The sequence below is a fragment of the Pelodiscus sinensis genome, chromosome 1 (genome assembly GCF_049634645.1).
Source record: "Pelodiscus sinensis isolate JC-2024 chromosome 1, ASM4963464v1, whole genome shotgun sequence".
NCBI classification, from domain to species: domain Eukaryota; kingdom Metazoa; phylum Chordata; order Testudines; family Trionychidae; genus Pelodiscus; species Pelodiscus sinensis.
The window spans coordinates 88,852,220-88,867,642 of NC_134711.1; the positions used below are offsets into that span (position 1 = coordinate 88,852,220).

The following is a 15,423-nucleotide window of genomic DNA, read 5'->3' on the forward strand; positions in this document are numbered from 1 at the left end:
GCCAGACTGAGACCCGACCCGACCCAGCCCAGCCCAGCCCAGCCCCCGAGAGGTTTCTCCCACCTGTGCTTAAACGCCTTCGACCTCCTTTGGGAGCCTAGGCCAGAGCTTAGTTCTCCTGGGAGTTTTTCCTAATATCTACAGCTAGCCCCGCTTCTTGTCCTACCTGCGGGCACATGCAGAGCAGGGGGTCATGGTCCTCTGGAGCAGCCCTTCAGATATTTGAAGACTGACCAGGTTCCTTCTCAGTTGCCTTCCACAGAGCGAAACATGGCCATTTTATCAACCTTTTGCTGCAGGGCAGGTTTGCTAAACCTTTTGTTACTTCTGGTGCTCTCCCGTTTATCCACATCTTTCCTAGAGCATGATGCCCAGACTCAGCCACAATTCTCCAGGTGAGGCCTCAGAACCAGTGTGTGAAGCAGGGTAATTACTTCCAGTGTTTCACTTACAACATTCCTGTTAAAACACCCCAGGAATAATAACTGTTAGGGTTACCATATGTGAACTTTCAAAAAAGAGGACACTCCTGAGAGGAAATGTATCTGTATCTACCACTTCATGTTGCATTAATATGACACACGCCCCCTCAGGAGTGTCCTCTTTTTTGAAAGTTCACATATAGGGTTACCAGGTAGCTTCAGAAAAAAATACCGGACACACTTGATGGGCGGGGGGGGAGCTGATAAGGAGGGGGAGAGAGAATTGGCTGGCAGGGAGTAGGACTGCCCCCGGCACATGCAGATCCCAGGATGCTGCCCGTCCCATGCACAGTCCTGGTGAAGCACAAGGAGGCCGGCTACGGCTCCACAACGTGCTTGAACAGTGTTCAGGAGCATGGACAGGGCTTCTCCTCCTCCCCAAAGCATCACTCCTATGTCAGACACAACCAGAGGGTCCCAGCACTGATCGCGCCCCACCTCCCAGCCACTCCCCCCACCCCCGTCAGGCTTCTGTCGGGCACCGAGCCGGAAAACCAGAAAATACCAGACATTGCACATGTCCGGTATTTTCTGAATTTTTTTATGGGACAGAGGGCCCAAAAAGCCTACTCACATATGGTAACCCTAAATAACTGTCTTTTCACAACTGCATCACATTGTGACCCACTGTAACCTCAAGATTATTTTCAGCAGTGCTGTCACCTCACTAGTTATTTCCAGTTTTGTAGCTGTGAATTTGATTTTTCTTTTCTAAGTGCAATACTATGCACTTGTTTTTATTGAATGTTATCTTGTTGATAGAGAAAGCTGATTTCAGATGCAATTATGAAAGATGGATGTTGAGGCTGAGGTGAGGGCAGTTAAAGGGGAAAGAAAATGGATGGCAAACCACCGGAGATCTTTCAAGAACAAGCAATTATCAGAAAAGCTTTGTCTGTGGCTAGCAGTAGTAGCTGGCTTGTGATAGAGAGTTATGATGCATGACCCACTGTGATGCTGCCACGCTTCTGAAGAACAACTCTTATATAGACACTAGACACGTCGGGATTTATTTCCTTGTATCTACAGGGTCTGAGGCATTAGCTGGCTGAGGTGGGCTAAAGCAGCTACTTTTAGAGAGAGGTAACCACTTAATTAGGTATATACTCTGGGTTGTCTCATTTATTTCTCAGTGCTCCACAAAAGCAACTTTGGGCCAAAAGGGGTCCGGAGGAGACTGCAGAGGCAGACTTAAGACAAAGAAATTGTTTGTGGTACAGATCCCCATCTCTGCTTTAAGAGAGGAGCTTCTAGGACAGGGATGGGCAAAATATGGCTCACAGCCCAGCGGGAACCTCTGTCAGGCTCCCTACCTGCCCTGCTCACCACTCAAAGCACTCCTGGGGGGGGGGGGGGGGGGCGGGGAGAATTCACATACTGCACCTGCAGGCCAGAAATTGGTCCATGGGAGATGCCTGAGCCATGCTTATGGTGTAGGCAGCACACAACTCCCTCCCCCCAGGGACATGTAGTGCAAAGATGCACTTGGCCCCCACAGCTGGTTACTTTGAGTGGCATGTGAGGGTGTGGCATCCAGGGAGCCTGCGTGAGAGTCCCACTGGGCTGCTGGCTGGGAGCTGCATAAGTGCGTGCCTCTCAGCCACAGCCTGCACCTGGCAGCCCACCCCGTCCCACACCCCAATTCCCTACGCCAGGTCACAGCCCAAAACTTCTGCACACCTTCCTCAGGTAACAAATTTCTCCCAGACTCTGCACCCCTCCTCCAAGTCAGAATCCTCTCCTGCATTCATACTCCCTTCCAGACTCTGCACCCCCTCTCAGACCCCAATCCCATGTCCCAGGTCACAAGCCCCCCTCCTCACTCAAATTCCTTTCCAGACCCCACACTTCCTCCTGCACACCAAACCCCTAACTTATGCTCCATTCTGCATCCAACTTCCATCCCAAACCCTGTGCCTCCTCCATTAAGATCATAGAAGAGTATGGCCACCATAAAAAATTGACCACTTAAATTCTTGGAGTGGCCACCATAAAAAATTATTTCCCTTCCCTAGTCTAGGAACTGCTATGCCCTTGGGTAAGCAACATACATTCTCCTTGTTGGTTAGTGTGGTGAGAGCTCCCCCTTCTGCTTAATTTGTTCTAACTACTGCTACAGGCTGAGACACTGTCCCCACTCCCTGGGAAGTGCTACCTGTGATGCAAGCTTCCACTGAATGCAAGCCTGAACTAAATGGCAGGTTTCGCCCAGGCCATTTCCAACAAATGGACAGAAAAGAGGGACTGAAAGATTTTATTTTGTGATTACTTTTCAACAACTTTTGAAAACAAACTACCAACCACTTCTATTATTGTTCCTCTCTAAGCCACTGGTTGGGAAAAAGAGCAGGAATGGTCTTTTACTCCTTTGTCCATTTCTTATTTCTCTGCTCCCTGTGCTCCATCCTCTTGTCTCAGTCTGCAATGTGTGAGACAGACACTGCCACTCGTCCCAGGCATCTGACATTAGTGGCATGAATGGAAAATCGAAGGGAAGGACAAACCAGGAAAATCCAACTTGCCAGTGTAATTTCCTATTTGGGCAGTGCCAGGTCATCTTGCTGAAAAACTACAACAAGTGCCCATTCCCTATAACTGGGTTCTGGGTGAAGGAAGGGGAAATGACCTTCAATACAATGTTAAACTTAAAAACCCAGCTTTCCACTTACAGTGACACTCACATTCAGTCATCACCATTCATGTCCAGGTGCATCTGGAATCCTTTGTTTAAAAAAAAACAAAAAAACAAAAACCCACACACACCAACCCGCCCCCCCCACATTGGATGGATTTATGGGGACTCTGCTAGCACAAGAAAACCATTTGCAAAAGGCCAGAGGCAAGGAATAAGGCAGATGGGTTCAAGCCTCTGCCCTCTCTACATCCATAACAAACAAATTGCAGGGAACTTAATGGAGGACGGGATCAATACTTGAAGGTTGAGAATTTCTATTCTGGAGCAAACGTTGGCTCCCAACATGGGACAATGATGGAATCACTCTCCCAGGAATCTTGAGAATGGTGTCAGAACCCAATGGGGACGGATCCTTGAGGTGTGACTTTCATGTGACGGTCAAAAGCAACAGAGACCTCACAGTCACTGCACTATAGGTGGCTGGGGACATCATTAGCTTCACCAGCACTTTGGACTGAGTCCCCTAATGAAAACAGTCCCAGAGACCGCATCTAGGGCATTAGCTGTCTGACAATGCAGCGAGAAGAAGCCAGGCAGGCTAAAGCAGCTAATTTTAGAGATAAGTAGCCACTTAGTCAGGCATATACTCTAGGCTCCATCATTTATTTCCCAATTCCCTCTCCCACTCCAGCAAGGCAACTTTGGGTCAAATGACCCTTCTGGTTGAGATGAGCTAGTTACAATTGCTAGCAGTGCCCACGCCCATCAACTCTGCTTCTAGCTCCGGCCCTATGGGAGAGATGCTGGACAATGCCACAAGACATGCCTGGCCTTTTAAAAAGGGCTAAGAATACTACCTAGTTCTTGCATAACACTTGCTCATTTCCAAAGTGCTTTACAAGAACCTAAAGACAGGACTATGCAGCACTTTAAAGACTAACAGGATGGTTTATTAGGTGATGAGCTTTGTTGGCCAGACCCACTTCCCACGAAAGCTCATTGCCTAATAAACCATCCTGTTAGTCTTTAAAGTGCTGCATAGTCCTGTCTTTTGTTTCAGCAAGACCAGACTAACATGGCTACATCTCCATTACTATTTTTACAAGAACCTGTTATCTTAATTTCACCTCCTGTGAGGAAGGAAAATGAGTAGCAGCCCCAGTTAGCAGATGGAAAAAACGGAGGCAGACAGAGCGATTAAGTGACCAGCTTGACCTTGGTACGAGTCAGTGACGGGCAGGATCAGATGTCCTAGGCTCCCAGTCCCATGCTTTCTCCTCAAGCAGTGTCTGTCAGATGGACAAACATCATCCCACCACAGTGTTCCCAGCTCAGGTAGCGAGGGGCTGGGATCATTAACCCTTTTCAGGATTTCTTCCACCACACGATGCCCAAGTCCAGTTTTTGGCATGACAGTCTTGGCATTCGCACCAAGAGGAAATGTACGGAACACATTCTCACTCTCATTCAGTGTTGGCTGGAAGATGGCCTGGATCAACAGGTGAACTACTTCCCCAGTCCAACTGCTGTACCTTGTTTAGCAATGTCCTTTACCAAGGATGAGCTTCTTGCAAAAGGATACACCATGTCCTGGTGGCTTAGAGGGGCCCTGGTCCTTGCGGGGAGGCTCTCCAGCAAGGTGTGAATCATCTCTTCCTGGGCTGGCTCCATCTGATAACTCCCACTCTGGAGCTGAATACCAGAGGAAAGGGATGATTTCCAGACCGAAGGGCAACTGACAGGTTCCTTCACATCTCCACCCCCCCACCCCACACTCCCCATCCATGGTAATGAAACCCTCATACTCTTTTTACAAAAGGGTGAGATTCATTAGGCAGAGTGACAAAGCTGCACAAACAATACGAGGTCACTGCTTGAATCATTCTGCTTTTCTGTTTCACAGTACCTCTCTGACTGCACCAGCCACCAAGCTGATCATCTGCAGGCTCTCCCCACCCCACTATCTTCTACCTCACAAAACCTGAAGCGTTTCCGAAGTCTCATAGCAACAATAGAAGTGAGAGTTTGCAGGATCCTCTTATAAGCTCTTCCTACATGCCCAGGCCCCCATTTGTTTCCCTTTTCCTCCTGGACCCTGCAAGCATTCTTACCTGACGCAGAAAGAGGCGTAGAGCATGGGATGTCGTACCAGGAAGCTCTGCTAACTTGGCTTTTGCTGCCTCATGGAGTATCTGGCTAATTTCACTTTGAGAAATAATATCAATACTCCGATATCTAACAAACTTCACCAATAGAAAAAAAGACATGTTAAATAAAGTCACACTTCCAGCAGTGACTCACCTAGAGATACACAAGAAAGCTGTGCCTAGCCTAGGGTGACCAGCTGTCCTGATTTTACAGGTACAGTCCTGATTATTTAGGGCTTTTTCTTATGCAGGCACTTAATACCCCTCACCCCCATTTTTCATGCTTTACATATGATCTTATGGGCTTAAATTGGACTTAAATCACTTTAGCTTTAATTAGCTAAGAATCAGCTGAGGCCAAACCAAAGTAAGTCATTCTTAAACTGAAGTAAAAGTATCCACACAGGAGTTTGCACTGGTTCAACTAATTCAGATTAAACAAATGAAACTTGTGCAACTTTCTCTTGTAGGCAAGACCTCAGCTAGGGAATGGCAGAGAGCCTTAGGTCGTTAACTGCTATCAGCTTTCTTGCAACAGTATCTTCAAACATATTTGACATTTGTGGCCAGTGCTTCAAGAATGCACTAAAGCAAAGAAAACAACATGTTTCATGGGCCCCTTTTCTCTCCCTGCCCCCGTGTATCATAGAAACGTTACACAGAAGAACAGAGTGTAGCAACCTAAAGGTCAAAAGGGACTTCCCTTCTGCATGTCAAGAACATTAGTTTGATGATGTTATGGGCCAAGAATATAATTACAGACTGAAATCAATGGAAGTGTGAGTGTTTTCAGAGAGAAACATATGATTTGCCATCTGGTGACTTACACACCTGCACGGAATGAATATACAATCAATTCACAGAACTATCTATTCCTCCCCTGCTCACCAAAGTCATCAGCCTGAGAATTTCTGGATGAAGGAAGGAGTTCTCACCACCATCCAGTAGCATGAACAGCAGGAATCGGTTCCAGGGCTGGGAGACAACATGGAGTGCTGGAGGAAGAGAAACACAACATAGGTGGTTTTAAAAACTGCAGGTGCCAGATGCTCCTAGCTAAGAGCTCTCCTTCGTATCATCCCAAAGTCCTGCTTCTGCCTGCACAACACCAAGCAGCAGGAGACAGAATTATTTGTATTATATCCCTTCATCAGAGGAGGTTTAATCAGTGAAGAACTCAAAGCATCTTCTTCAACCACTTTCTAGCTTAGAGCCTCACACCAAGGACTTGAGCTCATAGCTAATTCAAACAGTACAGGCAATGTATTGGGGGGAGGGGCTTATTGGGTAATATTCACAGTTACACGCAGGGCTCCTGCCCCGCTCCTGGGTGCTGCTGCCTGACACAGAAGATGCAGTGCAGGGTGGTAGCCGGTGTGCCCCAGGAGCCGGCTTAAAAGCCACCTTCTGGCATACACCAGCTCCCCGGGAGTTGGCTGCCGCTGCGTATAACCACTGAGTTTTTCAGCAGGTACACAGATACACAATTACGCGCTTTTAAACATTCCTAGTTCTAGCTTCAATCCAACAATGCACTGCAGCACATGATTAACTTTATGCATTAGTCCCTTTAATTTCAACACTACTATAGCCACAGGGCATGACTTCAGCCATTTGCTTGTTGGATCAGGGTCAGAATGCTCAGTAGAACTGAGCCCCAAAGGAGCAAGGACTGGGCAGGTTTACCGATGGCCTGGTTCTTCCTATGCAGGTATTCCAACAAAACCTCCAGGCAGGCAACAACAGTCTGAGACAGCAATAGGTCTTTCTGAAAACACAGAGAAAAGGTTGCTGAATGAGTGACAGTTGTTAAAAGAGGAAAATTCAAGATGCAGAAGGTACAGTTCAGGCAAATTACACTTTTCATCACTCTCAAGGCTAGCAATGTACAATGCATTTACAAAGCCAGCTTTATACTCAGTAACACCAGGGCAACCCCCATTAAGTCAAAAGAAGCCAGACTTTGGTTCAGACTGAGGAACGGTATCTCAAGGGAAATGGTGAAAGCCCCACACTGCTGAACAGAGCAAAGTCCTGGTAGATGTATACTGTATGTAACAGCCTTGTCACTGGTTGTGATGGGAGAATGTGGTTTAATGCTTTCTTATAGATTAAATTTCTATCATTCTGTAGGGGATGAAGAAGGGGAGAAGTTTCTGTGGGACATGCCATCTGAGGTGTGTTTCCCTCAGATTAAGCTATGTTTATTTATGTCTGTAAATGTACCTGGACCAAAAGGTTCTGCAGACTCACAACAAGCGAGAGCACCTGCCATGTGGCCAGTGGATACAAGGAGGCATCAGGCTCCATTCTGTTTTGTGCTGTGGGAGGCACTATGAGCAGCAGCAAGGAGGAAGAGAAGTCCTGTCTGAGGATGGCTCGTAGGAACTGAAGGATACTGACTGCACACACAACTGTTTGTTATTACAACATAACATTTCCCTCCCTCACCCCAACCTCACAGATATCAAAATCATTCAGCACCATGGAACGTGACCCTGCACATGAATGCCCACAGAAAAGCCTAGGAGAGAAGTAAAGGAAAAGTTGGATGGATTTATTTTCAGGGCCCATTGTAAGGAGACTGCACAGGCTAGTATCTGCAGGCATGAATACCACCAAGCTAAATCCCCACACATGCTGCCCTGCAGTACCACCTCCCTTATTTTTCCAGCTCTTGCTCAGTTTGAAGCCCTGCTACCCAACTCTGGTGGTTTTAAAAAATGAAAAAATATCCACCACCAAACTCATTTTACCTTTGCCCCAAGTACCCCAAATCTGAAGTGGACAAAGGTAAACGTACCAAAGATCCCAAGCTCCCACCTGTACATTCACCTCCAATGTCAGTCACTTTGGTTTGTGATATTTTTGCCTTGCAATGGCCCTCCCAACCAGAGCCATCCTTAGCCATAGGCAGAATATACAGCTGTGGGGCACCTGGAAATTTGGGGCATCACTGAGTCTTACTGTCCACCCACTTGCCTCTTCCTATCCCTGTTCTACGGCTCTGCTTCCTTGGGAAAGGATCTAGTTAAAAGTGAAAAATCCTTCCAGGCCTAATAGCAGAACCTGTGAAAGCCATTCAAGTGGTAATGAAACCATTTGCCAACCCCTGTCAGTTTTTAAATTTACTGAGTTACTCAACAGTAGTTTAAAATTTGTTTTAAAAATATTCATTAGTGTGTTGCTCAAGACTATAAAATCACATCTCTAAAAAAATCATCCCCTCCTCCCTAACTGTCGTCATTTGGGCATAGAGGCACCAGATTAATAGTAATGTGTAGGGCCTCATACATGCTAAGGACAGCCCTGCTCCCAGCATGCTCCCTGTCGACTTTAAACAGTCTTGGAACTAGGCAAGTGCAACCGGAGCATGACGCTACGCAGCCTCTGCACACCTATAAGCAACGCTGACTTCTTCTTTCTGAAGATGACTGCATTCAGGACCTTTTCTATATCCAGAGAAACTGTCAGATGGACCTAGGAAAATGAAACACAGGGACAAAGAAGAATGAATAAAAACCGGTCTCTGGTGTTGAGTCAACAAGTTATCAGGTGGAAAACTGGCACGTACCTTGGATTCCGTATTTTCCACTCCAACTCATCGGATGAAGTGAGTTTTACCCATGAAAGCTCATAATCTTATATATGTCAGTCTCTGAGGGTATGTCTACACTACCACCCTAGTTCGAACTAGGGTGGTTAATGTAGGCAACCGAAGTTGCAAATGAAGCCCGGGATTTGAATTTCCCAGGCTTCATTTGCATCTTGCCGGGCGCCGCCATTTTTAAAGCCCCACTAGTTCGGACTCCGTGCCCGCGGCTACATGCGGCACAGACTAGGTAGTTCGGATTAGGCTTCCTATTCCGAACTACCGTTACTCCTCGTGGAACGAGGTGTACCGGTAGTTCGGAATAGGAAGTCTAATCCGAACTACCTAGTCCGTGCCGCGTGTAGCCGCGGGCACGGAGTCCGAACTAGCGGACATTTAAAAATGGCGGCGCCCGGCAAGATGCAAATGAAGCCTGGGAAATTCAAATCCCGGGCTTCATTTGCAACTTCGGTTGCCTACATTAACCACCCTAGTTCGAACTAGGGTGGTAGTGTAGACATACCCTGAGGTGCTACAGGACTATCTATCCCTTGAAATCCGTGAGAATTGAGAGCATTTAAGGCCAGAAGGGACCATTGCGATCGTGTAGTCTGGCCTCCTGCATAACACAGATCATAAAACTTCACGAAAATAATTCCTGCAGCAGAGCTTTTAAGAAAAACATCTGGACATGATTTAAAAGTCAGTTGTGATGGAGAATCCACCACGGCTCTTGGTAAGTTGTTCCAATGGTAATTACCCTCTCTATTTAAAATATACACCTCATTTCCCATCTCAGTTTGTCTAGCTTTAACTTCCAGGCACTGGATCATATGAGACCATTCCCTAGTAGACTGAAGAGTCCATTATGACTATATTTGTTCCCCGCAAAAGGTACTTATACACTGTAATCAATTCTGCTCCTGCCTTTCTTTAGCCAGTGTCCATAAATTACCATTTGGAAATATTCGACTAGGTAAAGATGACAAAATTTCAGGGGTCAGGCTGAGTAAGGAATGGATGGAGTCCAAGCTCCACTTATCCTGCATTCAGCCTGCTTTCTCCAGCTATTTCTAAATGAATGGCAGTAAAAGAGATAATGTCCAAACCTGATGCTGGCCAATAAAATGAACTTATTAACACACCACTGAGGGCAGTTGACACTTTTGTAAGATCTTCTTTCCATCTAAATGTCTGCTGATTGTGAGAGACAGCACAGGTCTCATTCGCAACCATAAAGGCAAAAAGTTCTGGACCAGATTCACCCACACACTCTGGCTCCTTTGCGTCACTCTGGCTGGACTGCTCGAGCAGCAATGGAGCAGTGGAAAGCTTCAGAAACTGATGGGACTTCCAGAGGAATAGCACGTACCAGTTCTCAGCCTGGTCTCTTAGCCATCCCTACACGTCCACCGCCTGTCTTGCATCCATGGGTACTGTCATTACCTCAGACTGATGCTGGAGAGGTCTCCCTGTGACAGCGTCCATGCAGGTTGTCATGCCAATCAAGTGCTGGTGAACTTACGAGACATACTTATGGGACAGTCAATGCTCACCTCTCAGCGATCAATGTGGGCTGGGAAAAGCAAACCTGGGTCTCTCCCAGGACCCAGCACAGCATTAATCACTAGGGGTACGTCTAGACTACAGGCTTTTGTCGACAGACACTGTCGACAAAGAGCATCTAGACTACATCCAGTTCTGTCAACAAAGCAAGCCACTTTGTTGACATGACAGTGTAGATGCAAAGGACAGTGTAGATGCAATAACGCCTTCTGTCAACAGAACTCTGTCTACAAAAGGCGTTATTCCTCGTAGAATGAGGTTTACGGCCATTGACAAAACTGCTGAGTTCTGTCGAAGTTATGTCAACAGAACTCAGCGGCAGTGTAGACGCAGGTATAGTTTTGTCGACAAAACCCTGTAGTCTAGACACACCCTAGGATACAACTGCTCTTGGCGCCATCGTAAAATCACAGTCATAAAGAATATGTGTGGGAGAAGAACGTGTGAGATGACAAACTGTGACTGATTTGTCTCTAGGCCTTTATTCCTCACCCAGTATCTCATGATGTTAGGCTTGGATGCCTCTGAGAACAATGTCTTTTGCAAGTTACAGATATCTAAGGTAGAAACACATCAATCCTCCTATGGAAAAGTCCAGCGCTGCAAGGGATCTCAAGGGGCTACACACCCATCAAGGAGTGATATGTTTGCTTAGCTCTGCTTTTTGGAAAAAATCCCTTCCAGGCCCTACAGATGCAGGCCCAGAGACGCCGACTCTGGGATGCTCCAGGAGCGGAATACCTACAGGGGAAAAAACAGTGGGTGCTCAGCATCCACTGGCAGCCCCACCCATCAGCTCCTTCCCTTCCCTCCCAGCGCCTCCAGCCTGCCGCAGATCAGCTGTTCAGTGGCGTGTAGGAGGCAGAGGAGTGGGGACCAGAAGAGGTGGGGTGGGGTGAGGCCTTAGGAAGAAGGTGCAGTGGAGTTGAGGCCCGAAGCACATTAGAGGTTGAACACCTTCCAGAGAAATGAGGATGCCAGCGGCTATGCTTAGTCCCCAATCCTGTACAAGTGTATACACTTGGGCAACTTCCCTGACTATGACCAGCCCAATTCACTTCAACAGGATTGTCCCCAAGTCAATTTCAGCATTAGCATAAGTGTTTGCACAGACTTTGCAGAATCAGAGCGTAAAATCACCACTGAGACTTTATCTCCATTTTATCACACAGGAATGTCATTGGCATGTGGCTCATATATTCAGAGGGGAAGGTCACCCCCTTGCATTGCCGTATTCTCTAACGCCAGTCACCGTTACCTATAATTCTAATACAGGGCACCAGGAATAGGGTTTATAACTTGTAGAACAGTTGTTAGCTTTACAAAGTTTAGCTTTTCCTTGGGAAAGGGGAACCTGGAGACTTTTTCCCAGGATCACCACTCTTCTCCTGAGCCCTCAAATAGTCTACATCTTAGCTAGGCACTCAGTAGGGTCCCTAGTCCCCAACCAGGCTGGCAGAGCCGGAAACCAGGGCTAGGAACTCCCAGTACAGAACAGTGCAATAGCTGCAAAGGTCAGCAGAGCCCAGGCCACTGTGAATCATTTCGGTCAGTGACCATGGATTTTATTGTACTATTAGGACTGTCCCTTCACAGCGTGGCTTCTGGCTTGAGTTCTAACCTCAGAGTTGAAATGGTGCTGATGAGCTAAGAGGGAAGCAGTCAGTAGCCAAGCAGAGCAAAGAAGTGCCTCCTCAGATGATGATACAGCGGGTCCAGAGTGACAGGGCCACATCCAGGTGAGATCCAAAACCTTCTGGAGCAACTCCAACAAAGGCACACTGGAGAGCAGCACAGCCACCACTATGCAGGAGAAAAGGGTAAATCAGGTTGGAGGAGTCTGCTGGGATGACAAAGACGGAATCCCTAGGTATGTGGCACAAGTGATTTAAACAAGCCACTACAGACAAGAACCAACCAACCAAAAAACCCCTCAGGGCACAGTACATGAGACCGGTGGTGGATCTAAGCCTGGCATTCCACCTTCTGCCACACAGATGTGATCACTGGTACAGTTAATAGAATAAAAATAATCTAGTATGGTGGCCATCTTAATCCACCTCTCTCTGCTATTTATTTGGTGGTAGTGCCTGTAACTCCCAGTCAGGAATCAGGGCCCCATTGTGCTAGCTAGAAACAAAGAGAGTCGTCTGCTCCTCAATGATCAATACCTGAATCCTGAGGCAAAAAACAAAAACCACACCCTGACCCCATTATGCACCTGGATAACTGCGTAGGGCTGTGAATGGAAGGAAAAAAAACTCTTTCTTGACCTCCCCATGGAGGTGATCAACTGTCACCTTGAAAGAGAAACACTGATTCCCCTCACTACCTGAGCTAGCCCAGCTACATCCACAACAAGACTAAGTCAGTGAAATCATCCAGCCCATTTGACACAATTCCACTTCACCTCTCTGTTGACTACATGTTGTTGTCTGTTGAAGGCTCCAATACAGGAAGTTTAAGGAAGGCTGCAGCAGCTCCACATCTCCTGGTCTGCATTTCCCACAGAGGTTACTGACTAGAAGACAGATAATATGTAACGATGAACAGCGCCCTCAAATATATCAGATAAAACGACAATTCTGAGCGGCTCACTACAGGAAAGACGTTATTTAACTGGAGAGAAACAAAATAGGGAGTGAGCTGACGGGATTGAAGAAAATTTAAAAAAACAGAATAATTTGGCTAAGCAAAGTGCAAATACTAATTCATCATCCCAGGTGTGCAGATTAAGGATGTTAAAAATTGATTAATTTACTACTCGAGTAGTCAACAGAATTTCCATCGACTACTCAAGTAGTCCATAGGCACTTCCGCATTCCTCCTCTGAAATGTACAAGAGCCCATCAGGGGCTCCTGTGCATTTCAAAGCAGAAGCGCCCATGTGGAGCCCGGTGTCAGTGGGACTTCCCATTGGCCCTGCGACATGCCAGCTTTGAAATGTACAAGAGTCCCCAGTGGGGGCTCTTGTACATTTCAAAGCGGAAGCACCTGCATGGAGCCTCGGGCCAGTGGGGGATTCAGAGTCCCCCACTGACCCTGGGCTCCATGCAGCGCTGCTGCTGAAATGCTGCATGGAGCCAGGTCACTTTTTCCGGAGGATCGGGGCCAGTGTAGACGCTCTTTTCCGGCTTTTTTAAAAGCCGGAAAAAAGCGGCGGACATTTTTATTTAAATGCCACGGGGGATATTTAAATCCCCCGCGGATTTCCCTATGACGACTGGTGAAATTTACATGCCCCTTCCGGAAAAGGGGCCAGTGTAGACTTAGCCCATATGTCATAGAAAAATGCAAGAAACATCAAGATGAACAGCCTGCCCATTTATTATTTGTGTTGCAGTACAGCCTGGAGGCTCCATCCCCGGTATGCTCAGTTAGTACAAATATAATTCAGAGACAGTCCCCTACCTAGGAGAACTTACAGTGTGAAAGGAGCTGCTTCTTTCTAACCCTGATCTCTTTAGTTAGCTGCTAGCTGAGAATCTGTGGGGAAACAGTCACAAGGAAGCACCAAAATATGGATGTTTTAAAATGCAGTGGAATACCCCTGGGTCACACAGTAGAGATTATCCCTGCATTGGCCATGATGGGAAATAGGAGAGGATGGAGCCAATGATCTAATAGACATTAGAGGCGGAAAAGAGGTTATGATTATGAGCATTTTGCACTACACGTCCATCTGCTGATCCCACATGCACAGACAGGTAGAAGCATATGGTCCAGCAGCCCAATGCACATCTTTTAGGCCTGCCATGAAAAGGCCCATATGATTTCATTTTCCTACAGGCAGATTCCCCTTCTCTCTCTCATTTTGCAGAGGGAGAACTGGAATAATCTTGTCTGAAGGAATCTGCTGTAATTTTCAGCTGCTTAAAGCCTGTTTATTGCTTTTCCCTCCAGCTACAGATGAGTGATAAGCACGATACCCAGCCTCATTCTCTGGTTCCTGGTAGTTGCTGGAGGCTAGAAGTATCCTACGCTGCTATGTGAAACACCCAGTTCAAAATTCATTCCCATGACAATGAGTAAGGCAGAGGCCAGTAGCTCAGCCACTTATTGCACTGCACAGCAGAGCAACAACCCACTCCTGCCACCTAAGGGACAACAAGATCGGAGAGATTCTGGGGCAGTGAGACCTCCCTGTGCTCCAGGTTCGGGGAGGATGGGGCTGCGTGCAGTCTGTGCTCCAGGCTGGGGAGGCTCTTGTGGGGGGCTAAAGGCTTGTCCCTGTGATTGTGGAGGGCTTGGCTCTTGTGGGAGGTGGAACCTCAAGCAGAAGGGGCAGAATTAGAGACTTGCCTCTCCCAGTCACCACCCATGTGTCCAGCCCCACTCATATGGAAAAACCGCAGCCTTGATGTGAGGTATAGGACAAAAAGGTGCTTTAAAGGCAGGAAGCAGAGGAAACATTTGTGATGGGGGGCGGTCACAGAAGGCCCCCTTAGGGTGCCCCCGGAGTGCTGACAAAGCCACTGCATTTGCCTCCTTGCTCTCTGGGGCTCTTCACCACTCTGTCCTCCTGGGCCAGATCTCCTGGTCTCCCCCAGCCAAGACACAGAGCTGAGATCACTGCCTCCTAGAAAAGCAATACAGACACCTAGTCTCTTCAGGTCTGAGGAGAATGCAGTTTTGGGCACAGCTTCCGGAAATCCAACCCCCCAAATGGGATCAGAACCTCAAATAAAGGGAGCTTACCTGAACGATTTAACAATGAAAGGAGGGTATACACACTGGTTGCTCCCCCAGGTAACAAATATTTACACTGGGCTTGGTAGCAAATAACAATAACGTTATTAAGTACAAACAGTGGCATTTAAGACAGGGTTGGGAAACTTGGGACGGGGCCACTAAACCACAGAAAAATCAGTCAGGAGCCACACAAAAGTGAGAAAGGAGAAAGACATTTCCCACAATTTCCCACATTCCCATCGCCAGGGCTTGACAAATAATGTAATCTACTCGCCCGTGGAGAGTAGATTACAACCCGGAGGAGCCGGC

The 15,423-nt window shown here is 47.2% G+C and overlaps 1 protein-coding gene across 6 annotated transcripts in view; it reads right to left on the bottom strand.

Moving 5' to 3' along the window:
- Positions 1-2,720: 2,720 nt before the first annotated feature.
- MEI1 (meiotic double-stranded break formation protein 1) overlaps positions 2,721-15,423 on the bottom strand; it is a 52,032-nt gene continuing 39,329 nt past the window's right edge. For 3 of the 6 annotated variants that reach the window (XM_075935998.1, XM_075936003.1, XM_075935988.1), the window contains 9 exons: positions 12,833-12,943; positions 12,044-12,225; positions 8,663-8,744; positions 7,491-7,666; positions 6,951-7,032; positions 6,153-6,259; positions 5,229-5,360; positions 4,700-4,809; positions 2,721-2,942 (listed from right to left, as the gene is read on the bottom strand). In XM_075935998.1, coding sequence (XP_075792113.1) covers positions 2,897-2,942; positions 4,700-4,809; positions 5,229-5,360; positions 6,153-6,259; positions 6,951-7,032; positions 7,491-7,666; positions 8,663-8,744; positions 12,044-12,225; positions 12,833-12,943 — 1,028 coding nt within the window. In that variant the 3' untranslated portion in view covers positions 2,721-2,896. Of the gene's footprint in view, positions 2,943-4,699; positions 4,810-5,228; positions 5,361-6,152; positions 6,260-6,950; positions 7,033-7,490; positions 7,667-7,748; positions 7,789-8,662; positions 8,745-12,043; positions 12,226-12,832; positions 12,944-15,423 lie in introns of those variants that run through there. The other 3 variants (XM_075935992.1, XR_012905863.1, XR_012905862.1) reach the window with 3 other exon arrangements.